General features: G+C 61.6%; 3 protein-coding genes across 4 annotated transcripts in view; 1 reads left to right on the forward strand and 2 right to left on the reverse strand.

Annotated features, from left to right (window-relative positions):
* On the reverse strand, positions 1 to 3,742 carry LOC111098587. 2 transcript variants are annotated; one of them, XM_038555785.1, is made up of 3 exons: positions 3,118 to 3,742; positions 1,047 to 1,162; positions 1 to 913 (listed from the first exon to the last, which is right to left on the reverse strand). In XM_038555785.1, the coding sequence occupies exons 1-3, from the start codon at positions 3,536 to 3,538 to the stop codon at positions 38 to 40; spliced, it is 1,413 nt and encodes a 470-aa protein (XP_038411713.1). In that variant the 5' UTR covers positions 3,539 to 3,742; the 3' UTR covers positions 1 to 37. The 2 variants fall into 2 exon arrangements, with proteins under 2 accessions (XP_038411713.1, XP_038411714.1); XM_038555786.1 differs by having other exon boundaries at positions 1,042 to 1,162.
* Positions 2,557 to 23,197, forward strand: SPATC1 (spermatogenesis and centriole associated 1). Its single transcript, XM_038555784.1, has 5 exons — positions 2,557 to 3,747; positions 14,852 to 15,340; positions 15,436 to 15,975; positions 16,098 to 16,237; positions 22,794 to 23,197. The coding sequence occupies exons 1-5, from the start codon at positions 3,537 to 3,539 to the stop codon at positions 23,121 to 23,123; spliced, it is 1,710 nt and encodes a 569-aa protein (XP_038411712.1). The 5' UTR covers positions 2,557 to 3,536; the 3' UTR covers positions 23,124 to 23,197.
* Positions 22,116 to 23,950, reverse strand: part of LOC119874406 (translation initiation factor IF-2-like) — a 2,989-nt gene continuing 1,154 nt past the window's right edge. Inside the window, exons 3-4 of the mRNA XM_038555070.1 lie at positions 23,382 to 23,502; positions 22,116 to 23,140 (exon numbers count right to left, since the gene is read on the reverse strand). Coding sequence (XP_038410998.1) covers positions 23,479 to 23,502 — 24 coding nt within the window. The 3' untranslated portion in view covers positions 22,116 to 23,140; positions 23,382 to 23,478. The remainder of the gene's footprint in view (positions 23,141 to 23,381; positions 23,503 to 23,950) is intronic.

Consider the following 23,950-nt stretch of genomic DNA (forward strand, 5'->3'; position numbering starts at 1 on the left):
TTCTCCCTCTGCCTGTGTCTCTGCCTCTCTGTGTCTCTCACAAATAAATAAATAAAATCTTAAATAAATAATTTTTTAAAAAGTCAAATAAAAATGCATTCAAATGTTTACTGAGCACCTCCCGTGGGCCAGGACCCGTGCTGGCCTCTAGGACACAGAGTGTGTGCTGTGTCCTTGTCTTCTCCAGGAACAGCACCCCGAGGCTTCCCTCTGAGCGGAGCCCAGATTGAGGGGGTCCACAAGCAGCCGGGAGAGGCCGCACCAGAAGGGGCGAGGCTGGAGGGAGGAGGAGCAGGCCGGGGCCCTGACAGCTGCGAGAGGGAGGGAAGCCTGGACTGGCCACGGAGACCCGGGCCTGGGCCCGGGGAGACACCAGATGCAGGACATGCGGGGCTGCACCAGGGGCTTCTCCGCACGCGACACTGACGGTTGCCGCAGCGCAGCGCCCAGTCAGCACCTCACCGCTGGCGTCCGGGGAGCTGGATCTGGGGGGCACAGACCCGGCAAATTCCTCCCAGCAGCATCTTGTCCCCCAGGGCTGCGACCCGAGGTCGTGACTGGCCACGGCGGGCACATGGGAAGGATGAAGCTGGTGGGGATGGCACAGCGGGACTGCTGGATGGCTGCTTCCTGAGGACTCCCCCCACCCTGAGGGGCAGCCTGTCCGCGTGGATGGAGGGCTCCAGGGCCCGGGTCCCTGTCCTTTGACATCCTGTGGCCGCGGGAAGGTGGCCTTCACGAGGAACCTTGCACTGAGTCCCAAGCCAGGAAGGGAGCACAGATCCCGGGCGGGCTCGCCAAGCCGCTGGGCTGAGCAGACTCTCAGGAGGCAAATGTGAACGGGGACAGACTGTGTGGAGCCAGTGACCGGAGCCCAGGGGGGGTCGCCTGACTCAGCAGCAGCAAGCGAGGACTGGAAGGGAAGGGGTGTGCGGTGAATTCCTAAGGAGCCCTGGAAGGGCGTGCTGGTGTCCCCTTCCCGGAGCGCAGGGCCCGGGGTGCAGGCCAGCCCTCCTCCCCGACTCCCCCGCCGACACACACGTCACCAGGTGCCTCTGGAGGGCTTTGGGTGAAGCCTTGCTCCCTGCAAACTCCTGCTGTTCCATCCCGAACTCAAGCCCAACGCAGGATGCTGGCCCTGCGAGGGAACCGGCACCACAACCTAAGAAAATTGGGACGAACTGAGAGGAGCCGGAGAGGCCGGAGGTGGTGAGCAGAGCCCGGGAGGGGCCAGAGCCAGGACACCGAGCTGGTGGGGGGGGGCGGGGGCACGGCACGGTCTCCGCAGCTCGCCCAAACCTGAGCTGCGTCTTTCCCCTAAATCCGTTCTACGCTTCCGGCACCCCGGCCTCCCGCACACTCCACCCCTCGTCCCTGGCCCACCTGGCAGCCAGGCCCTGCAGCTTTTGGGGGGACACACTGCCCTGTAGGGGCCCAGGCGCTCCCCCGGCCGCAGAGCTCTTCCTGCCAGACTCTCCTTCACCCCATCTCATGTCCACCCCCCCAGGGCTTCCTCCCGGCTCCCGCTGCCCCTGCTTCCCAGCCCGACAGCACCGACACTGGCTGATTAGGAGCAGCGCTAAAGCCCCAATTTCTTTCTTTCTTTTGTTCTATTTTTTAAATTTATTTGACAGAGAGAGAGAGAGAGAGAGCACCAGCAGGGGGAAGGGCAGAGGCAGAGGCAGAGGCAGAGGCAGAGGCAGAGGGAGAAGCAGGCACCCCTGTGAGCAGGGAGCCCAAAGTGGGGACTCAATCCCAGGACCCCAAGGTCATGACCTGAGCCGCAGGCAGACACTTCACCCACTGAGCCACCCAGGCGGCCCCCCTCGTTCTATTTTTTACATTCTTTTATTCTAATTCCAGGTAGTAAACATACAGGGTGGGTAGCAGTTTCAGTTGTACAGTTTCCTCTTTCACTAAACCCCCAATTTCTTTTTTTTTAAACCCCCAATTTCTAACGCCACGCCTGCCACACTGTTGGTGCTGCGTCCACGGATTCAGGAGGAAAGCAGCAGTGGTATAAAGGGCGACACGGACGGTGTGTCAATCCGATGTCTGTACAGTCAGAGATGTAGTTCAAGCAAGTGGCTCATACAGTCGTGGGGGCTGGCAAGCCCAAGACCCACAGAGCAGGCCAGCAGCCGGGAAACTGAGCAGGCTCGAGGCCAAATCCCTTCTTCCCCGGAAGCCTCAGGTGTCTGCTCTTACAGGCCTTCGACTGACTGGACTGTGTCTACCCATGGGATTCAGGGTCGTCTCCTTGAACTACATGTTGTTACTCTACAAAATCCTTGCACCGCGACATGACGTCCGAGCCAGTGTTTGACCGAACACCTGGGCACCCTAGGCCGGCCACGCCGAGCTGCCCGCTGAACCGGCCCAGATGCACAGGAAGCCCACAGAGGCCGCTGCCCCCGCTGGGGTGTCCGACCGATAGCAGAGGCCTGCAGGGCCCGAGTCGCTCAGCCAGGGTCACAGTCCAGGGTGTTGGAGGAGGGTGGGGGCGGGCCCCCATTGTGAGGTCTGGGTAGAATTCTCCACTAGGGCTGCCTCCAAGCCCGGCCTCAGCCCCACCTGCCTCCTGGGAGCCTGGCCCGGGGCTTCGCGGGCCTCCCCGTCTGACAACAACGCCGACACAGCCGGTAGAGACGCCCGGATGCGGCCTTACCTGACTCCCACGGTCAGGCCCGCCGAGATCTCTGCATAGAGAGCTCCCCCAAAGGGAGCGTGGTGAAGACTCCCAGGTCCGAATTCTCGGAACCTGAAAACCTGACCAGGCGCATGGCTTTGGTTCTTGAAGGACCACGGTCACGAAAACTCAAGGAGTCAGAGAAGAGACGCGTGGGCGCCGAGGGGCGCTGCGGGGGATTTGCAGTAGGGGAGCCGGAGCCCCAGGACGGGGAAGTCCAAGCTATGGGGAGCCAGCTGCCTGGACAGGGGAGCCACTGGGCCAGCAGGCCGAGGAAGGCTCTGAGCACCTGGGTCGGAAGAGCGTGTGGCCAAGGTAACGATGTCCGCAGGGGAAGGCTGACAGGTGTGTCCAACCTCCCAAGGAAAGTGCGCCCCGGCCACGGAGCTGGGTGCTGAGTGTTCGCCCAGTGGATGCTCACTGCTTACCTGCCTGCGGCACACCTAGGCCCTGCGCTGAGCGCTCGGGGGGGTGCACGGGCCCCTGTGTAAAGCGAGCCTGACGGCAGTAGCAGCCAGATGCAGAAAGCCAGGGCGGGGGGGCATGACCCACACGGGCCGCAGGGAAGCCTGCGAGCCCAGGCCGCAGGGCGCTGGATGGAGCAGGTGCCTGCACGGCAGCGTTTGCCCAGCAGAGGAAGGGTCCGTGCCCCCCAGGCCAGGGCAGGGCCAGAGCAGAGAGGGCAAGGAGGAGGGCAGCTCTGACCTCACAATACCCAGAGCCCGCTGGGCCGGCCTTGCAACTCGCAAACCCCCGCGCCCTCCTCCAGGCGGGGCAAGGCCCGGGGCCCTGGGCAGCCTCCAGGTGCAGCCCCCCTCGGGCCGCACCTGCCCCGCTGCCCCGGGGCATGTCTCTGCTCACCAATTATGAGGGGCTTCGGCATCAGATCGAGAGGCTGGTGAGGGAGAACGAGGAACTGAAGAAGCTGGTGCAGCTCATTCGGGAGAATCACGAGCTCAGGTCGGCGATCAAGACCCACTCAGGTGGCCTAGGCATCAGCGGGTTCAGCTCGGGTCTTGGCGAGCCTACGGCCAACCCTTCTCAGCGCCTGGGAAACTGTAAGCGAGCGAGGAGGCGGGGGGGGGGGGTCTTGGGGAGTCGGTTACAGGCTGCTGGGACAGTGGCCCCAGCCGGGGAGGGGCGGGAGGGGAGGACGTGGGACCTGGGGATGGGGTAGGCCCCAGCGCCACCCAACCCGATGGCCGGAGCCTGCTCTGCTCCTCTCAGCCCCACTTCCAAGCAGCCTCAAAGACAGAATTTCCCAGCTCCAGAACCCACACGTGCCGGTGCCGCCGACTGGGTCCAATAGTCCCTCACCCTCAGCCTCCCCTCCCCTCCGCCACCTGTCGCGCCCCATTCCTCAGCACCTAGAGATGGCCAGTGGGCAGGTGACAGCCCGGGAGCCAGGGGCAGAGGGCGAGTCCTTGGTGCCACCGACTGAGCCCCGGGCTGAGGAACACCTAGAGGCCAGGGGGATAGGGAAGAGGCGGGGCAGCAGGTGCTCTGGGGTGGGGGGGCGACTGTGCTGATGGGGGGCGGGAACCAGGTGGCCCAGGAGATAACAGAGGAAACTCCCGGCGGTGGCCGGGTCCCAGGGCGAGGCAGCGGGAGACCGCGGCTCACAGGGTGTCGGTGGGGGTCACACAGGCTGCAGCGACAGAGCCCGGCGTCCCCCGGGGCCTGAACTAGCATCCTTCCCTGAGAGGAGCCCTGAGCTCTCACTGTGTCCGCCGCTGGGCCTCCGCAGCTGTGCTGCGACCCCGGCCCTCCGGGGTGGTACTTCTAGGAAGGCCCCAGTGGTTTCCTACATGCCCCGTCTAAGCCTCTGCATGCCGTTTGGGGCTGATAACGCCCCTCCTTCCGAGCTCCAAGCGCACCCTGGGCCGTCCAGGCCCTGCCACCTCCATCCCCGCAGCTCCCTGCCCTCCGCCCCCAGGCCCCAGCACAAGCTGAGGTCCCTTCCGGGGTTCTTGAGGCCCAGCGACCCCCTGGCACCCAGCTCCCTCCAAAGCACAGTGTTTCTTTCTTTCTTTTTTTTTTTTTTTTAAAGATTTTTTTATTTATTCACGATAGAGAGAGAGAGGCAGAGATACAGGCAGAGGGAGAAGCAGGCTCCATGCCAGGAGCCTGACATGGGACTCGATCCCAGGACTCCAGGATCATGCCCTGGGCCAAAGGCAGGCACCAAACCGCTGAGCCACCCAGGGATCCCAAGCACAGTGTTTCTGATTAAGAAGCACCCCTGGGATCCCTGGGTGGCGCAGCGGTTTGGCGCCTGCCTTTGGCCCAGGGCGCGATCCTGGAGACCCGGGATCGAATCCCACATCGGGCTCCCGGTGCATGGAGCCTGCTTCTCCCTCTGCCTGTGTCTCTGCCTCTCTCTCTCTCACTGTGTGCCTATCATAAATAAATAAATAAATAAAAATTAAAAAAAAAAAAAAAAAAAAAAGAAGCGCCCCTGGCCTGGGATGCCAGCCCCCTGGGCCTGTGCCCCCGCCTCTGCCCCAAGCCTGCTCCCTGCTCTGCTCTCCAAGCTGCCTCCTCAGATCCCTGCCCCAGCCTCTCTGCTATCAGCCCGGCTGTTCATCCCACCGGTCTCCACACACCCCCACAGACCCCGAGGACACAGCCCCCCCTCCTCTGAAGGCTTTACTACAATGACCAGGACATCAGGCCCACAAAAATAAAGACGTGGGGAGGGACAAAGTAGAAGAGATCCCAAAGTTTAAGAAAAAAATAAGTTTTCCCCATTTAGGCTTCATTCTTAAAAGAATCCTTGGACCATGTCAAGGCTTCCACCTCCTGAAGGGTCCAGCTTAGGGGGGTAGGAAGGCTTTGTGGGGGTGAGCCCAGAAGAGACGGGAAGAGGGTACAGGACAAAGAACAGCTTGCGCAAGGAGGGTGCCTGCAGGACCGTGAAACATCAGCATTAAAGCCCAGGCTGTGTGTGTGTGTGTGTGTGTGTGTGTGTGTGTGTGTGGTGTGTGTGTGTGACTGTGTGTTTGTGAGTGAGGGGGTATCAGGGCCAGTGAGATGTGGACGATGTCAGCAGAGGTCAGATGAGCAAGGGGTTCAGGGGACCCTGCAGGGAGCCTGGACCTGTTCCTGATGACCCAGTGGCACCGGAGGTTCCTGGCAGGGGCCCCGTGTCTGTGCTTCCCCTCTGCTGGGAAGGGACCTGGAGGGGACCAGAGCGAGCCAGGCAGCTGGGGAGCCGAGGCTCTCAGGCATCGGGTGGGACCACAGAGGAACCAAGGGGAGAGCAATCAGCTCACGTCATTTAAGAGAATGAAGTACTTGGACGTGAGGGATGAAAGGGCGTCCACAAGGTGTCTCTGTCCCCGCAGAGGCGGCTGGGTGACCGGTGCTGTGGCCTCCTGAGACTACAGAGGTCCCTGTCCCCAGTCCAGCCCAGGGGGACCCATTTCTCTGGCCATGTCCTCACTCCACCCGCTGCCCCTGCCGGTGCCTTGTGGCTCATCTTCCTCGGGGATCAAGCTTTCACTCTTGATTTGCTCTTGTGACCGTGACCTCAACTTCCTCTTTCTGGGCTCATGGCGCTGTGTCCTCCCAAACCTCGGTCCGAGCCCCGCCGTGGTCGGCAGGTCAGCAGGGCCGGGTCAGCAGGTCAGCAGGGCCGCAGGAGGAAAGAGCCTGGCCAGCGACGCCAGTGACACCACCAGTGTGGTGCAAGCGGGCGGCAGCAGTGACGCAACCCTGAGCTCCAGGCAGGGTCAGGGCAGGAGGAAGAGGGTGCAAGGCCGGTGAAGGCTGAAGCCGCAGGAGGGGTGAGCCCACCGAGGAGGGGAGAGCAGAGCCAGCTCAGGAGAGAAGTGGAGATGCCAGGAAACCTCAAAGTGTAACGTCACAGAGGCCATGACACAGCTTGGAGGGGACGTCGTGGTCTCAACAGAATGAGGCTGCTGGAGGGACGAGGGGGCGAGGGAGTGACCCGGGGGGAGTGAGCTGCTTAGACCTGAACCCCAGCATCCGGAGCCACGGCGAGGGAGGAGCGCAGAGCGCCAGAGGGACCTGCCGGCCGGGTTCCTGGAGCAGGGCTGGGGCGGAGCCGGCCGAGCTTCCCCAACGGGGCCCAGCTCCTTAGAGGCGGGAAGGTGCGGGAAAGGTGCCGGAAGCTCTCCCAGCGCCCAGGGAGGGAGGGCGGGAGGTGAGGGAACTGCGGGCGCGGCTTCAGCTTTCCCTGAAGCGGGGATGGGGATGCGGAGCGCGGGCAGGAGCAGCGGTCTGGTGGCGGGGCGGGTCTGGTGGCGGGGCGGGGCTAGGCGGCTTCGGCGGCGGCCGCAAGGTGGGGGCCCTGGAGGCAGTTCGGGTGCAGCTCGGCCCGAGACCAGGCGAGCTGCTGGTGAGGACAAGACAGGCCCGTGCCCTCGGGCCACAGCCCTGGGGAGGCTGGGAGGCCAGGCGACCAGCATCCCTCCGAGCAGGGCGCAGGCCCGGGGTCTGGGTCAGCGGGGGCCACGGGAGCCGCAGGAGGTGACGGCGTGGTGGCTGCCAGCTGCACTGACTTCACACGGAAAGGACAGGCGCCAGGTGCCAGGAGCTCCGGGCCTTGGCTCCACAACCATGGCAGGTGGGAGGAAGAGCTGGGCTGCGCTTAGGCCACCGAGGCCTGGTACTCCTGAGGCTCCGGGGTGAGCAGAGGGCAGATGGACGGGAAGGCAGGGCTGTGGCAGGAGACACGGGTAGCCGACCATGCTCAGGGCCCAGGTGACAGGACAGCGACTGCTCCCCCCCACTGCTCATGCCTGGTCCCTCAACACAGAGGCCGTGGGGGTGGACGGGCAGCTGGGGGTGGGGGGGGCTCTGTAGCTCCTTCTACCTCGTACCCCCCACGCCTCCTTCCCCTCGCCCATCAGCCCCCTCCTCCCTCCGGCTCTTCCCCCTCCCCCTCCTCCAGCCCACTGCCTACTGCCCCTCTGTCTTCTCTTGGGGGCTGCAGGCGGCTGCAAGCTTCCGGGAGCAGGGGGCAGCCTACTTCTTTTTTTCCAGAAGAGCCCTTCTGGGGGGCTCCCAGGCCCCCTGCCCCTGAGTTCCCTTCCCCCTCGAACGAAGTCCACCCGTCCTCCCCAGGCCTTCTCCGGTCGCCCCCCACCCCTCCCCCAGGACCCATCCGTCCTCCATCAGAACCCAGCCCCTCCCCCCAAACCCTCCTCACATCCCTCAGGATCAGGACCAACCCTCCCCCTCAGGATCGTGGTCCCCAGGACACGAACCCACACCTGGGGCCCCGCCCCCCACTCTACCTCCCTCACCAGCATCCTCCCAGGACCTGTCCCCCCTGGGGACCCGACCGCCCTGAGGACCGGTCCTGCTCCTGGGAATCCGTCCCCCAAGGAGGACCCGCCACGCCTCAGGGATGGTCCCCTATCTCAGGACCTGTCACTCCCCTCTCGCTCTTTCCCCCCATTTCCGCCGCGCCTGCGCTCTTGGAAACCTCGGCCCCAGCGGCCTGCGCCCACCGGGTCAGCCCCCTGGGGGCCCAGCCTCTCGGGCTCTGGCCCCGCCGCCGCCCGCTAGGCCCCGCCCCCACGCCGAGCCCCGCCCCCATGCGAGGCCCCGCCCCCGATGCCGTCTCTCGCGGAAACCTGACTCCTCCGGAGCCTGCCTGCAGACGGGGGGGGGGGGGGGAACAGGTGGGGGCGGGGGACAAGAGCACGGGGGGGCGGGGGCGAGAGGCCAGGCTGCGGACGGGCGCGCGACCCCCTCCTCCCTCCTTCCTCCTCCCTCCTTCCCCCGCGCCCTCCTCCCTCCTTCCCCCTCCTCCTCCTCCCTCCATTCCCCTCCCCCTCCTCCCTCCTTCCCTCTCCCTCTCCTTCCTCCTCCCCTTCTTCCCTCCTTCCTCCTCCCTCCTTCCCCCTCCCCCTCCTTCCCCCTCCCCCTCCTCTGTCTTTCCCCCTCCCCCTCCTTCCTCCTCCCCCTCCCCCCGTCTTTCCCCCTCCTACCCCCCACCCCCTCCTTCCTCCCCGCGCCCCCCCCCACTGGTCCCTCCCCCACCCCCAGGGGCGGTAGCACGAAGCAGGGGGCTGCTGCTGGGAGGAGCAGGTGGGGATGAGTCACAGTTCCGTGAAATAGTTTAAAGCGTTGTTAACTGCTTTTGTGAACCTATGACCTTTGCGTCCCTGTTTGACTGTAATCATCCCGTGTAGCAAACCAACCTTCCTGGACCCTAAATAAGTCTTAACGTGTGAAATAAATGTAAACGCATTGAATCTAAAACTTTTTAAGGTTCTAATACTATCATCTAAATCTGGGAAGGTTTCAACTCACAAATCAAAATCAATTAAATGTAGATGATAAAAAGATGGGGGGGGCGGGTGGCTGGCTTAGCGCTGGAGCCTGTGGCCTGTGAGCTGCAGGTTGTGCGTTTAAGTCCATGTTGGGGGAACAGGTTAACAAAATCAGTCAGGGGCCCTTGGGTGGCTCAGTTAAGCGTCAGACTTGGTTTCCGCTCAGGTGCTGAGCTGTGGTGGTGGGATCCGGCCCTGGGGGGCGGGGCTGCTCAGGAGGGAGTCCCCTTGAGGTTCTTTCCCTCCACCCTGCCCTTCCCTGCTTGTGGGCACATGGGGGGCACTGTCTCCAATATATAAATAAAATGTTTTTTTAAAAAATCAATTAAGGGGGATCCCTGGGTGGTGCAGCGGTTTAGCGCCTGCCTTTGGCCCAGGGCGCGATCCTGGAGACGCGGGATCGAATCCCACGTCGGGCTCCCTGCATGGAGCCTGCTTCTCCCTCTGCCTATGTCTCTGACTCTCTCTGTGACTATCATAAATAAATAAAATAAAAAAAAATAAAAAATCAATTAAGGACAAATTATAGAAAGATTAAAATAATCACGTTTAGATTTTGCATTCGAATGCAAAGCTATGGGCTGAAATGTCTTTTTTAGTTTTCGTTTAGATTCCAGGTACTTAACATACGGTGTCACCTTAGCGTCAAGTGGAGATTATATGATCCAACACTTCCATACACCTGCCCCCCCACTTCCCCCACCCCCGGCTCAGCTGGACAGGTGCTCACCTTTATCCCCATCTCCGCACCCACCCAACCTCCTTTCCCCATCTCCCTGCTCCTGGGATTCTCCTTGGTGGCCCTGAGGGATCACAGACCCTGTGAGCACTGTGTCCATGACGGAAGCCACCGTGGTCTTGGCCCTGAGCCGTGAACACACCCCCCTCCCTGCTCTGTGCCCCCAGCCGTGCACTGAACTGGCCTCTGAACCACCAGTGTTTTCCCTGTAAACTAAATGCCTGTGACCCTCAGGAATCCTTTATTCTTTTTTTTTTTTTAAAGATTTTTATTTATTGGGGCAGCCCCGGTGGCGCAGCGGTTTAGCGCCGCCTGCAGCCCGGGGCGTGATCTGGAGACCCTGGATCAAGTCCCACGTTGGGCTCTCTGCATGGAGCCTGCTTCTCCCTCTGCCTGTGTCTCTGCCTCTCTCTCTCTCTCTCTCTGCATCTCTATGAATAACTAAATAAAATCTTAAAAAAAAAAAGATTTTTATTTATTTATTCATGAGAGACGCAGAGAGAGAGGGGGGTAGAAACATAATTCAAAAATGTGAATTTTTTTTCTCTCTGTGTCTCATGAATAGATAGATAAAATCTTTAAAAAAAAAAAGAATTTCACATCTCACACGGCTATCTCAGTGGTCACAGTTTAAGCGGTCACTTTATGGACACTTCCTTCTGTGGTCACTTCAAACTCTCTGTGGTTTTTTTTTTTAAGATTTTATTTATTCATAAGACACACACACACACAGAGGGAGAAAGAGAGGCAGAGACACAGGCAGAGGGAGAAGCAGGCTCCATGCAGGGAGCCCAATGCAGGACTCCATCCCGTGATCCCAGGATCACGCCCCGGGCCGAAGGCGACGCCAAACTGCTGAGCCACCGGGGCTGCCCTAACTCTCCGTGGTTAAAAGCACACATAGACTTCAAGTCTTATCCTGACCAATTTTCTTTTAATCATCAAGTTTAATCTTTGCTTCCGTTGCCATTGTTTCTTCTTACTGAACACTCGCTGTGGCCCAAGCCCTGTTCTTGGCCCTGGGAAACGTGGCACCCAGGTCCCCCCCGCCCTCGTGGAGCGTCCGCTCCAGTGGAGGGACACAGGTCAAATGGACAAGTCAGAGTAGAGCATGTTGGAGATCAGCGCTGAGGAGGAAGGAGCCCGGGAAGGGGCCAGGCAGCATGCACGCACTGGCAGAGCGGCCGGCAGCGGGACCAGCCCACGAGAGGCCAGACTGTGCCCGGGGTGCTCGGGGAACAGGCAGGAGGCCCCGGGGGCTGGGGCAGAGGGGGGGGAGGCGGGGAAGCCTGGCCCGAGGGGGGACAGGCCAGGCACGGGCCTTGGTGATCCAGCCCTGACAGTGGTGGGCAGGCGGCCGTTTCGACGGGCACAGTCTGGCGGGAGCTTGTGGGGGAAAGCTAGCGTCAAGAGCGGCCAGGAGGGTCACTCGAGATGCAGGCAGGAGACGCCGGTGGGGACCAGGTGGGGCACTGCTGGGGTACCCGCGGGACGCTGGGGCGGCCGAAGGAGTGGCCGGCGGGCAGGGGACAGGGGTGAGCGATGGCAGAGAGTCGGGGTGACGGCAGTGCCCGGGGCCCGAGATGCCCGCTGTCCGGGGCTGGGAGCCGAGGCTGGAGCCCTTAGCGGAGCCGGGAAGAGGCCAGGCCATTCGGGGCGGGCACCAGCGGCCAGCCGCAGGACGGACAGGGCCTGGAGTTCCCCGGGCCCCGAGCCGCAGCAGCCCGCTGGGGGGGAGCACCCCGGGCCCAGGGCCTGGATGCCTGCCAATGCAGGCCTTCGGGGGAGCGCCCTGCGTGGGGATGCCACCCCCACAAGCCAGGGTAGCCCTGAGGCCCGCGGCGGCAATGGGGCCGGGGGGGGGGGGGGTGGTGGCTGCCGGGCGGAAGGATGGAGAAGCCTGGCTGGACAGGCCGCAGGAGGAAGGAACCGATGGAGCCAGCAAGTGCGGGGACTCCCAGACGCAGCCTCGAGGGAAGCGGGGGAGAGCCGGCGGGACAGGGGTCACCCAGGGAGCCCACCAGTGAGCCCCAGCTGACTCCTCACCCAAGTGCTCCTTCCCCACAGCGTCCAGAGCCTCGGAGGAGACCACCTGAGAAGGACACAGGCCCCAGCTCCCGCCCCCGTCCCCCCTTCACCCCGTGGCTCTAGGAGGTCTTCCCAGCCCCTCCAGCTGTCTCCCCCAACCCGGTTCCCCCCTCCAGGTTCTCTCTCCCTGCAGGCTACTTCCCTTTGGCCCCCAAAGTTTTATTGTCTCCTTGACCCTAAAGCAAATATTTCCAAAAAGCCAAAAAAAGAAATCAGAAAAGAACAGAACGGCTGATTTGATTAATGTATTTTAATGTATTCATTCAGAAAACACAAATAACAAAAGTAAAAGAAAAGTAAAGTGGTGGTGGGGACGCCTGAGGCGTCTGCCTTCAGCTCAGGTCAAGACCCCAGGTCCTGGGATCCGACTGGTCATGTCCGCCCCCTGCTAGTGCGGAGCCTGCTTCTCCCTCTACCCCTTTGCCTCCCCCCACGCGCTCTCTCTTTCTCTCTCTCAAATATATAAATAAAATCTTAAAAAATAAAAGTAAAGTGGCAGGACATCTTGCCACACATTGTGCAGGGTCCCAGGGGCACAGATTTCAGCAACAAGCCCAGGGACTTTCGAGGGAATGCAAGAATGCTTCTGAGGGCTCTGCAAGAGGGTAGCTTTAGCAGTGTGCACTAAGGAGCGCTGGAACGTCTGTTTTCAGGGCAAAGAACCAATAATAAAGATTTACGTAGGTATCATGGTCAACATCACTCATCTTCAGGGAAAAACAAATCAGAACCACAACGAGATCCCACCTCACACTGGCCAGAATGGCTAAAATCAGCAAGTCAGGAGACAGCAGGGGTTGGTGAGGATGAGGAGAAAGGGGGGCCCCCTGACCTGCTGGTGGGGATGCAGGCTGGGCAGCCGCTCTGGAGAGCAGTGAGGAGGGTCCTCAAGGGGCTGAATGTAGAGCTACCCTATGGCCCAGAAACGGCCCTACTGGGTACTTATCCACAGGACACGAAAACACTAATTCAAAGGGACACGTGCACACTGTTTACAGCAGCGTCATCAAGAGCCACACTGTGGACGCAGCCCAAGCGTCGGTGGACTTATGGGTGGATAACGAAGAAGCAGCATACACACACACACACACACACACACACACACAAAACGGAATATTACTCAGGCATCAAAAAGAATGAAATCTTCCCACTTGCAACGACGTGGATAGAACTAGAGGGTATGATGCTGAGTGAAAGAAGTCCACCAGAGAGAGACAATTATCACATGATTTCACTCATAGGTGGAATTTAAGAAACAAGCAAATGGAAAAAAGAAAGAAAGAGGCAAAGCAGGAAACACTCTTAGGGCTAGAGAACACCCTGAAGGTCCCTAGAGGGGAGGGGGTGGGGTAGGAAACAAGTGATGGGGCTCGGGGCTGTGCCTGTCCGGATGAGCACCGCGTGTCTTATGGAAACGTTGGATCGCCACCCTGTACACCGCATGGCGTGCGTGAACTACACCGGAATGGAAGTTAAAAATCTAATTAAAAAAGTTTTGTGTAGTAGAATTATTTGCCGCTGGGAAAACTGGAATCAATGTGCATGCCCCAGGACTGGAAGGGGCTCCAGGGATGGTGCAGGTTCACCCCCAGGGCTGCTGGCTGAGGAGGGTGCTGCTGGAGGCCGACCCGTGAAGACAGGGAGGACGCAAGGGCGAGGAGCTCACACAAGGCTGCCTGCCACCTGTTGGTATGTGGCCCTGCAGCTAAGAACGGATTTTACATTTTTAAATGGGAGAAAATCAAAAGAACTCTATTTCTGGATGTACAAAAAGTACATGAGATTCAAATATTAGTGTCTCTGAATAACGTTTTGTTGCTACAGATCCACATTTGTTTCCATGTGCTGGTCCGAGGCGGCCTTGGCAGCAGGGCAGCTGGGTTGTGTTGCTGCAACACAGAGCAGGTGGGCTGCAAAACTGGCAATATTTATCAGCAGCCCTTCCTAGACAAGGCGCATCGGCCCCTGAGCTACAAAACACGGGGAGAAGGTCTTCGAGGCAACACGGAGCTTCGTGTTATGACCAGCAGTGGGGTGACAGGACAGCCAGTAGTTTGTAATGTGTGTGCGGTTTTTTTTTAAGATTTTATTTATTTATTCATGAGACACAGAGAGAGACAGAGACAGAGGCAGAGGGAGAAGCAGGCTCCCTGTGGGGAACCTGACGGGGGCTCAACCCCAGGACCCCGGGGTCACGACCCGAGTGGGAGGCAGATGCTCAACCACTGAGCCCCCAGTTGCCCCCAGTAATTTCCAATCTTATTTTGACTTCTCTGTAGCTCTGTTCTTTCTCCACAGTGAGCACACATGGCTTTTATGACAACAACAAATGTGGCAGTTTTCAATTAAAATGCAGACTCCCCCAAACCTTCCCAAACCTTGGTCATCAAGGGCACTCTCAGACACCCCAGGACAAACCTAGGGCTCTCGGGCCCCCACACGGGATCCAGGAGTGTAGAGCAGCAAGTCTAGGCCAGACCCACCCTCTTGAACCTGTATTTACTGTTCCCAGAGACACTGGGCAGGGACAAGCCACCACTGGTGCCGCTGAGCCCGTGCGCTTATTCTCGCTCTGGCCGCCCTGTGGGTCCCCCACCTGGTGAGGCTAGGCTGTCCCCACAGGAACAGTGGTCAGGGGGCCTGGGCCCACCCCTCCCCACCAGGGAACATGTGGGTCAACTTGGCAACCGGGGAACCAGCCCCCTGGAGACCCTCCCCATCGAGAGGTCAGCATCTCTGTTCATGGGATGGTAGGAGGGGTGGGCAGCTGTGGAAGGGCCCTATGATGTCTCCCTCCGAAGACGGAGAGACAAAGGGCCAGGCCCTCCTGGGGGATCTGCCGGCTGCCCCCAGGCCCCCCTCGGAGGTACAAGGTCATGGTCTGGCCCACCCAACAGAGGTGGCTCACCGTTGGTCAGCTCATCAGAGGCAAACAAAGGGGCACCGTGGCCTGGGCCCTGCCTTGGCAGGCGACAGCCCCTCCCCACGGGCCTGCTGGGGTCTCAGCGCTCTCTCTGTGTCCCCCAGGTGTCTTCCTGCCCCAGGCCCCGGCAGCAGCAAACGAACCCGTCCTGGAAGAACTGGGGATTCTGACCCTGGCGCCCCTGGCCGACGTGCTATGCAGCCCGCAGCCCAGCCCTGCGGCCGCCCCCATCGTGAGCCCCCTGACGGGCCCCCTCAACTCGCTGCTGCCCGGCCCGGGGTCCGTGTCGCAGAGCAGCCCGCTCACCGGGCTCCTGAGCGGCCACCTGGCCGGCCCCGTGGCAGTGTCCCCGGGGGGCATGCTGGCCAGCTCCCTGGGTCTGCCCTCCGCCGGCCCTATGCCCCTGGGCAGCCCCCTCATGGGCCCGGTGGCGGGCTCGGTGGCCGTCTCTCTGGGCAGCCCCCTGCTCACCTCCACGGCCGCACCTCTCGGCATCTCTCAGAACCTTCTGGCCACCCCCCTGAGCAACCTGGTGCTGCCCGAGGCCCCGAGGGGGCCCCAGCCGTTTGCCGGAGCAGGGCCCGCGGCCCAGGGTAAGCGACGGGGTGGGGGGGGGCCAGGGCGGGTCCGCAGGCCGGCCTCGCTCTCACCCTCCTCTTCTCCTCCCTGCCACCCCCCGCATCTCCAGTCCCCATGTCCACGGAGCATCCCCGGCTGGCCCAGGACCTGGATCCCCTCAGCATGACGTTTGTGGGTTCTCCCATCCGTACCTCCACCCCTATCACCACCAGGAGCGCACCTGGACCCATGACCACCTTCTCCTACGGCAGCTCAGACGTCAGGCCCCAGCCCAGTGCCACTCAGGGACAAGCAGTCCCTGTGCCTGTCCCCAGCACCACAACGGCCCCCCCGGTGGACACAGTCCTCGCCCCTGCCCCTACTCCCGCCCCCCCTCCTGTCACCCACTACACCCCCTCCAGCACCCCCCACATCACCCCGTACCCCCCCCAGTCCCCCACCCGGGCACACCACCCCCCCACCCAGCCCTTGCCCACCTCTCACTCCCCTCCACGAAACCCCCACTCCCCGCCCCGAACCTCGTCCTCCCCAGCTTCGATCAACGACACCCGGGGCCCACGTGGCTCAGAAACCTCTCGCAAAAGCATCCTCGAGTTGGAACGGAAGCTGGCTCACCGCAAGACCAGCAAGTTCCCTGAGAGCCCCCGAGGTCAGTGACATGCGCTCAACACAAGAGGGGGTGTCCCCTACGCACTCGCGGACCTCCCTGGCACTGGCCTGGGCCGCTGACCGTGGCCGCTGAGCACTGCTTCCACCCCCTGTCGTCCCCAGAATCAAAGCAGCTGGCCTGGGAGAGGCTGGTGGGGGAGATCGCCTTCCAGCTGGACCGCAGGATCCTGTCCAGCATCTTCCCGGAGCGCGTGCGCCTCTACGGCTTCACAGTCTCCAACATTCCAGAGAAGATCATCCAGGTGTGTGGCGCCCTCTCCCACGCACCGCCTGTCAGGGACAGAGAGCTCGCTGGCCGTGCAAGGCTGCTGGGGGGCCCTGGCCCTGGGGTCCAGCCTGGCCAAGCACGTCAGAATCCGAGGACACCCTGGGACGGAGGAAGCACGGTGTTCAGTCCGAGGGGCAGGGGGAGTACAGGGCACCTGGCATCAGGAGCCTGTGGTCCGAGGGGTATGGCCCCCCAGAGGACAGGGCGGGGGTGGGGGCTGAACATGGTCAGGCCTGCACTGCGATCACCTCCCCATGGCCACCTCTCAGCCCCAGGGCCCCCCTAGACTAGCAGAGCTAATGCTTTCCCCACCCATTGGGACCCTCAAGGGTCACTGGGGTGACCCAGGGGAGGCAGGTCCCAGAACCTCTGAGCAGGGGGCAGCCTCATGGCCAGGGCCCTCAGGCACAGGCTGGTTCCAGCATACTCTTAGCAGGCCGCTCACCGAGCCGGCTGCCGCTGAGGGGCACAGAGGACAGGACTTCGTAGGGGTGCTGGGCGCTGTACCTCGGCCCCACGTGCCGAGCTGAGTCACCGGATATGGGCGGTGCGGCTGACGGTGTGTGCCCCTGCGCGTGTGCCCCTCCCCACGCCCCGTGGACGCGCCAGCTCTGGGCGGCCACTTGGCCTCCTCTGGGCAATAGTCCTCTGTGCTCCCCCACCTCTCTCCGTCCCTCCCTCCGCGTCTTTATCTGCAGGCTATTTGTATCCAGGCTTGAGCGCGCCCTTTCCTTTGTATCCTTCGGTTAGGTTTTTAATTTGAATGTGGTCAGAATTATCCACTTTGCCTTCACTGCTTGTGCGCTTTGGGTCTCCCTTGCGGCTAGAGCGGTGGAGGGCGGAGGGCAGCTGAGTCACCTCCCAGTCCCACGAGCGAGCGTGGGGTCTGGCCGCCACTCTGACACCCCCGACCCTGGTGTCCCCCACGGGGAGGGGGGCAGAGCAGGGGCGCCTCCCTTCTTCCAGGCTGTCTCTGCTCCCCCCCTCTTTGCTCCTCGACCGTCCGTCAAGTTCCAGGAAAAACCTAGGTCGAATGTGTAGTTCCGTACTGCTTTCCGGATTAGGCTGGGGCTGGGCTGCCTTCACCTTGCCGGTGGGGGTGGGGGGGGTTCCCGTGCACTTGCCGTTTCTGCTGCTCGCGTCAGCAGGGCCCACCTGGTCACGTTCAGTCCCACGAGGCTTGAGGCGCCTCCAGGACGTCTGCCGCCACTGCCGGGTCCCGAGGGCAGATTGGCCCCGGCTGTTTAAAAACTGGCGGACAACACAGCAGAAGCACAGTATTTGTGTCTCTAAGATGCTGTGTCTGATATCACTGGCCAAGATGCATGTAATGAACACAAGTCCAGCTGCCCACATAGAAGCCACATATGAAATTGTGAAAGAGGCTTCCTACTGCTTGAGGATGCCGTCCGGATGGAAGGAGGTAGAGACACATCACCCCCGACGCAGGAGCTGGCTGGGCAAGCCGAGTCCCACCCCGGCTCCTCACTTCGCGGGAATCACTGCCTACGCCACCGTCGTACAACGGTCATCGTCATCACTCTAAGTGGCAGCTTGTAGCGAAGAGGTGGGAGATGAGAGCAGGATGTGAGGCCCTCTCCTCTGGCAGCCGCAGGAGTCCTTGGCCAGTGGCCAGCGCCTCGACCACCATCTGGCAGCCAGCGGCGGGGAGGCTGGGCTTCCACCAAACACTCATCCGCTTATTGTGCCCCATGGCCACCTGCACCTCTTCCAGGGCCATTGGCCCCATACACCTTCCATCGGCAACGACCAGTGCTGCCAGGTCATACCCTTGCCGCCCAAACTGCAGGGGAGCGCCGCCCACCCCGGGAGCCCAGCTGCGCAGAAACTGCCCTCGAGGCCAGGCAAACACCCCCTGGCCGGACCTCTGCAGAGCCCACTGCAGGTGGATGACGTCTGATTCCACCTGAGGACCGTGAAGCTGCATCCTGCTCCCCGGGCCAGCCGGCCCGCCTGCTTGCCTGGCCCTCGTGTTGGTTCCTCTCAGCATCCAGTTCCACTTTGCCCAGATTTTCATTTCCCTTCCTCAGAGCATCTTGTTTCCCTGCACGTGGAACTCCAGCATCGGTAGTTGCTAGAATCCCTAAAGTCCATCCCGGCCCCCGACCTGCTCAAGCCTGGCTCGTCTGCTTCACGGACGCCATAAGGGTGACAGGAAAAGCTTTAATAGAGCCGCACTGCTGAGTGAGGACTTGTTGACCGTTTTCTCTGAATCTGGGCCATCTTTTTTTTTAAAAATTCACAGACTGTTCCTGTGCCATCTTTTAAGCTCAAGTAAAAGTTGTCACCTCTTCTGCCCAGTTGCAAAGGCCTCCTGCTGGGGGACCGGGTGCTCTTAGCTTTCCTTCCGGCTCCCAGTCATAGCAGGCCCGGAGTCCAGCCACGTCCGTGTGAGGGTCGCGGGGTGGCTGTGTCTGGCTGGGTCCCGGGGCCTCTGGTGCCCTCTGGGGTCCTACTCACAGGCCTGCAAAGGATGGATGGTCTTGTTTTTTGCATAACGTTTCGTTTCCCACTACCATGCCAAACTCTTTTTCTGGTTCTAATAGCCTCTACGTCATCTTGGCCTTTGTATGTAGACAATCATATTGCACACTATTGAAGAGACGCAAACAGGGGCACCTGGGTGGCTCTGTCAGCTAAGCGTCTGCCTTCTGCTCAGGTCATGATCTCAGGGTCCTGGGTTCGAGTGTTGCATGGATGGGGCTTCCTGCTCAGCCGGGAGTCTCCTTCTTCTTCTGCCCCTCCCCCTTGTGCGCACCCTCTGCCTCCCAAGTGGATAAATAAAATCTTTAAAAAATAAACACAAGAAAATTAAAATAGATAAAACAGCAGCAACCCCATCCAGTTTGAGACTCGCCTAGGAACACGCACATCAAGGGTGCCTGTTAAGTACAATGTGTGTCCCAGGCTGTTGGCCAGATCTTCCTCAGTCAAGCTCCTGGCGGCAGATAACAGAATCCACACTAGCTGATGTAAACAGGAAGACGTTTATTAGAAAATTTTAGGTGAGGACGCCAGGGTGGGTACAAGAGCTGGTGCAGCTGCCCCTGAAGACCCAGGCTCACAGCCCCTGCGCCCTGGCTCCCGGGGAGCCTGCCCCCAGGGCACCACAGCCCCCAGGCAGGCGCCTCCACCCGCGCAGAAGCCTGGGTGGCAGGTGCCCAAGCCGCAGGGCGTCCGGGAAAGGCTCTCAGCTCCAGGCAGCCGTGCAGCCGAACAGAAGCCGGAGGAGGCAGCTTCTGCGTCGCCCACGCCAGGGTACGAAGTCTTTCCTCGTCCTCATTTCTTGAGAGCTCTGGGGTCTCTTAACCATGAAGAAATATATTTTTTTAACAATGTTTTTCTATCATTGAAAAGATCACATGAGGTTTCCCAGCCTGCTTTCTGCCCTAACACCCAGCGGCGCGGGAGAGGGTGTTCGGATCCTAAACCACAGCGGCCCTGGCGGCGTCAACGCCCCGCGATGCGGAGCGCGGTCACCTGCGATCCTGCAGCCCCGGAGCGCGCCCGGGGCTCTCTCCGTCCCTCGGCCGCGCGTTGGGACCCGGCCCACCCCGGGCGGGACCCCAAGGCCCGGCGGGGGCGCAGGGGCGGAGCTTGAGGCCGCGGCGCCGTCCCATTGGCTCGAGCTCGGTGACGTCAGGCCTCGGGGGCGGGGCCGCGGGAGCCTAACCCGGGCGGGGCGGGGCCGCGGGAGCCTAGCCCGGGCGGGGCGGGGCGCGCTCCGGCTCCGTCCTCCAGGCTCCGTCCCGACGCTCGCCTGTGCTGAGCCACATGCGGAGCCCTCTCGCGGACACGTGCCCGGTGCGGTGGGAGTCCCGGGGCGGAGAGACGGGCGCTGAGCACCTGCCCGCCTCCTGGAGGTGCGCGCGCCTTTGCTCACAGCCGCGCTCTCCTCCACGATGCTCCAGCGCCAGGTGCTCTGCCCGCAGACTTCCCCCGCGCACACATCTGCACCTTTGTCACCTACCCTGGACCAAACTGCTGCCACCTTGCTGGCCGCCGCCACCCTTCCCGCTGCAGCTACCCACTCCACTCCGATTAGGAGGCGTCGGGTGCATGCCAAGTTCATGCCAAGTAGTCGCACCCTCGGGGAGCTCCCCCACTCCCGGGCGGCCTTCAGTAAATAAGCAAAGCCCTGCCCATGTACGCCAGGGCTTCAGAGCTGATACATGCTGGGGGGCAGGAGAGCTTAGGGTGGGAGCGAGGCGCTGGGGTGGCGGGCTCCGTCACCACACGGTGGCCTCATCCGGGCCAGCTCCAACACCCTGGGAAGGCCCTCCTCCCTCCATTCCTGGGAAACGCAATTCTGCCCAATGAGCGAGCCCACTGGTGTGTCCTATGGAACTAGGGTCCCCTCGTGGTGGTGCAGACCAGCACTGATGCTGTGCTCAGCACCGCTGGAGATACCTCCTTTAATCTTCAAAATAGCCATCAGGTGGTTTCCTTCCTCTCATAGTAGGGAAACTGAGGCTCAGACCCAGTATGGTCACTGAAACAGCCATTGAAACTGGCTCTCCATGTGACCCCCTGCTCTGCGCTCCGCCTCCCAGCACCTTCTGCGCCATGCATGCTGTTCCTTGTCCTGGAAGCTCCTTTGCTCCCATTGTCCTCATCCTTCAGAGGAAGCCCAGGCATCCTCTCCCCTCCAGAGACCCTCACCCCGGCAGCCGGTTGCTCCCCGTGGCAGCACTCCCAGTACCGTCTTCCTCCTGGGCTTTGTTATCCTTGTAAACTCAGCAGGCTTTGCTCAGCGCCCCACACAGGGCAGGACTGAGAATCTGTGGGATGAATAGACAGGACCTTCACCCTCTCTTGCCAGCTTCTGCCCATCCCCTTATATGGCCGGCACGATCCTTTAGAGTCACAAAGCCAACGGACCAGGAATCTCTGGCCCTTTACGACAGGGCCCCCCACCATGCTCTGCTCAGCCCTGCCAGCTTCTCGGTGCCGGGAGGCATGGTAGGGACTCATGCCCAGTGCTCCCTGGCTCTGGCGGGGTCCTTGTCCTGCTTCTCCCCACTCACTGCCCTCACCTGGCCCTCCGCTCTCAAGGGGTCATGTCCTTGGGGCAGACCTGGCCTGTCTCAGTGTCAATATGCCCACACTCCTCTCCCCTGTCCAGCACCCTGGCAGGGTGGGTGCCGTGCGCTTCCCCTGGACCTGTGCTCCTATCTGGGGCTCCATACACCCAGTGTGGCACACAGCAGGATTGTGCTCCCCAGGGGGAGCAGATGATGGGTCCTGACATCCCCACAGGGGGACGAGGCTTAACGCTGTCCACCCACTGCGCTCTGTGCCGTTCGGCATGAAGAGCTGCAGGTTCACCATTTACCCAGAGAGTCGGCTGAGCTCCCTGCTGTCTGACGTGGGGAAGGAAATGATGGATGGAGAAGGCTTAGGAGCCAAGAGGAGCCTAGAGTCAGGAAGCCAGGCTTGTCCTGGTGCTGACTGTGCACTGAGTGCTGAGCAGAGGGCTCTGGGTGCATCTGCCAGAGGTCAGGGGTCATGTTAGCTGAGCCCAGCCATGAGTCCAGTGCTCTGTTCACATGACCATCGGGGGAGGAGAGGACAGGGGATTTTCCTGGAGAAGGTGAGGCCAAACACGTTGTTTTGAGGGCTTAGAAAGCAGCCTGGTGGGCATCCAGGGGACGGCTGGAAGGGGGTGCATGGGGCCAGATAGGCCCTAACCCCAGGAGGTGCAGCAGTGGGAAGTGCAGGGGGAGATCAGTCAGGGCGAGACCCTGTCCAACTACTGCAGACCTGTCACTCGGTGGGCCTGGGGACAGCTGCGTCATTGGTAGGACTCGGTGCAAATGAAAATACAGGGCTCTTTGTTCAAAATTTATAAAGAACTTCAGGGTGACTACAGCAGAGCATGAAGCAGAGTGTGGGCTCTTCTGAACAGGGTCCCTGAGTGCGTGTGCAGGTCACATGCCCAGGGGGTGATGGCAGGAGCCGAGAGGAGGGGCTGGCTTCCTGCTTCCTCCTGAGATGTTGGGATGCAGTCACTGCCTGGTTGGGGGCCCCAGGCAAGGAAGAATTGCGTGGGGACCCACCAGTCGCTGCCAGTCCCCAGGTCCAGGTACCAGGAGGGGTCACCAGAGGGGTGGTGGGACCCCCAGCGCTGAGACCAAGGGTGCTTGGAACAGAGAAGGGGCCTGGAAAGGAGGTGGAGGCCTCAGGGCGGGGAGTAGCAGGAGGCCTGGGAAAGCCCCTCAGTGGTATGGCCAGCCCCCCACGGTCATTAGGGACCCCTGTCCTCCTTCCTTCCCAGCCATGCTGTCAGCATTTCATGACCTCAGCTCAGTCCCAAATCCCCGCTGGTGGAGAACCCTCCCCTGCAGCTCAACCCACTAGGTTGGAGCCTCTCCCCCAGGACCTCCGGGAACCTCTAGCACACCCCGGGACCTCCAGGAACCCCAGCACCCCCACAGGCACAGTCGCCCCTCTCCTGCCTTTGTACCAGTGCAGGGTGGGAGGGACCCTGATGGCCACTCTCCCCTCAGGCCTCCCTGAACCCCAGCGACCACAAGCTGGATGAGGAGCTGTGCCAGACGCTCACACAGCGCTACGTAACCATCATGAACCGGCTACAAAGCCTGGGCTACAACGGGCGGGTGCACCCGGCGCTGACCGAGCAGCTGGTGAACGCCTATGGCATCCTGCGCGAGAGGCCGGAGCTGGCTGCATCCGAGGGCAGCTCCTACAGCATGGACTTCCTGCAGCGCGTGCTGGTGGAGACCGTGCATCCCAGTGTGCTCACTGATGCGCTGCTGTTGCTCTCCTGCCTCAGCCAGTTGGCACGTGACGATGGCAAGCCCATGTTCATCTGGTGACACTGGCTCCTGCCACCCTGCCCCGCATCCCGGTGCAAGGCCATTAAAGCTTCCACAGATGCGCTAGCCACGGACAAGGCTCAGACCTGAACTCTTGGGTGGTGCCGCCTGTCCTGGGGTGGCTGGCCAGCACCTCACCCCCCCCCGGAACCCCTTCAATCCTGCCTGCTCTGGGGCTCCATGCCCAGCCCAGGGCCCTTCGTGAGAACCCCAAGACCAAAGCTTGGCAGTGTTCAAAGGTCCCATAGCTTCCCTCACCTGGCAGTGGGAGTAGGAGGGGCCCCTGACACCGGGACGGGGAAGAGCAGGAGGCCGCAGGAGCCCAACCGGCAGGAAGGACTGCGGTGGCGCAGCATCAGTGCCAGGCGGGAGCTGAAGCCTAGGTGCAGAGCGGAAGGCAGAAGCGGGAGGCACGGGATGTGGATGTGGGAATCCCCTCTGCACTGGGCTGGGAAGAGGGGAGGGGGGAAGGGCAGGGAGGATGGAGGTGGGGTGGGGGTGGGGGTCAGTCGGGACACCAGGAGGGCAAGGGCCTGTGGACAGTGCAGGAAACCAAGCAGTGCAGGCAGGATGCTCATCCTTGGGAGGCTGTGAGTGGAGGGAGCCCATGGGTGGCCTGGGGCCACGGGGGTGGGGGACAGTACAGGACCTGTCTGAGGAGGCCAGAGAAGCTGGAGCTGCAGTGGGAGGCAGAGGCGAGCTGAGGAGGGGGAATGAGGACCCCAGCAGAGCAGGCCCCTGAGCACCAAGGCTTGCCTTCCAGAAGACTCCGCAGGCAGAGGAATCTTAGCCGCCACCAGCAAGGAATGCAGGGAAGGAGAGGGTCC

The sequence above is a fragment of the Canis lupus genome, chromosome 13 (assembly GCF_011100685.1).
Source record: "Canis lupus familiaris isolate Mischka breed German Shepherd chromosome 13, alternate assembly UU_Cfam_GSD_1.0, whole genome shotgun sequence".
Lineage (NCBI taxonomy): Eukaryota > Metazoa > Chordata > Mammalia > Carnivora > Canidae > Canis > Canis lupus.

Bases quoted from the DNA above. Each gene is read 5' to 3' on its own strand.
- LOC111098587 (XM_038555785.1), bottom strand. From the start codon at position 3,538: ATGCCCCGGGGCAGCGGGGCAGGTGCGGCCCGAGGGGGGCTGCACCTG. The intron at 1,163-3,117 runs GTAAGCAGTGAG...CAATTTTCTTAG, and splicing joins CCTAGGTGTGCCGCAGGCAG to GTTGTGGTGCCGGTTCCCTC. The intron at 914-1,046 runs GTGACGTGTGTG...CTTCCCTTCCAG, and splicing joins AAGCCCTCCAGAGGCACCTG to TCCTCGCTTGCTGCTGCTGA.
- SPATC1 (XM_038555784.1), top strand. From the start codon at position 3,537: ATGTCTCTGCTCACCAATTATGAGGGGCTTCGGCATCAGATCGAGAGG. The intron at 15,341-15,435 runs GTAAGCGACGGG...CCGCATCTCCAG, and splicing joins AGCAGGGCCCGCGGCCCAGG to TCCCCATGTCCACGGAGCAT. The intron at 16,238-22,793 runs GTGTGTGGCGCC...CTCTCCCCTCAG, and splicing joins TTCCAGAGAAGATCATCCAG to GCCTCCCTGAACCCCAGCGA.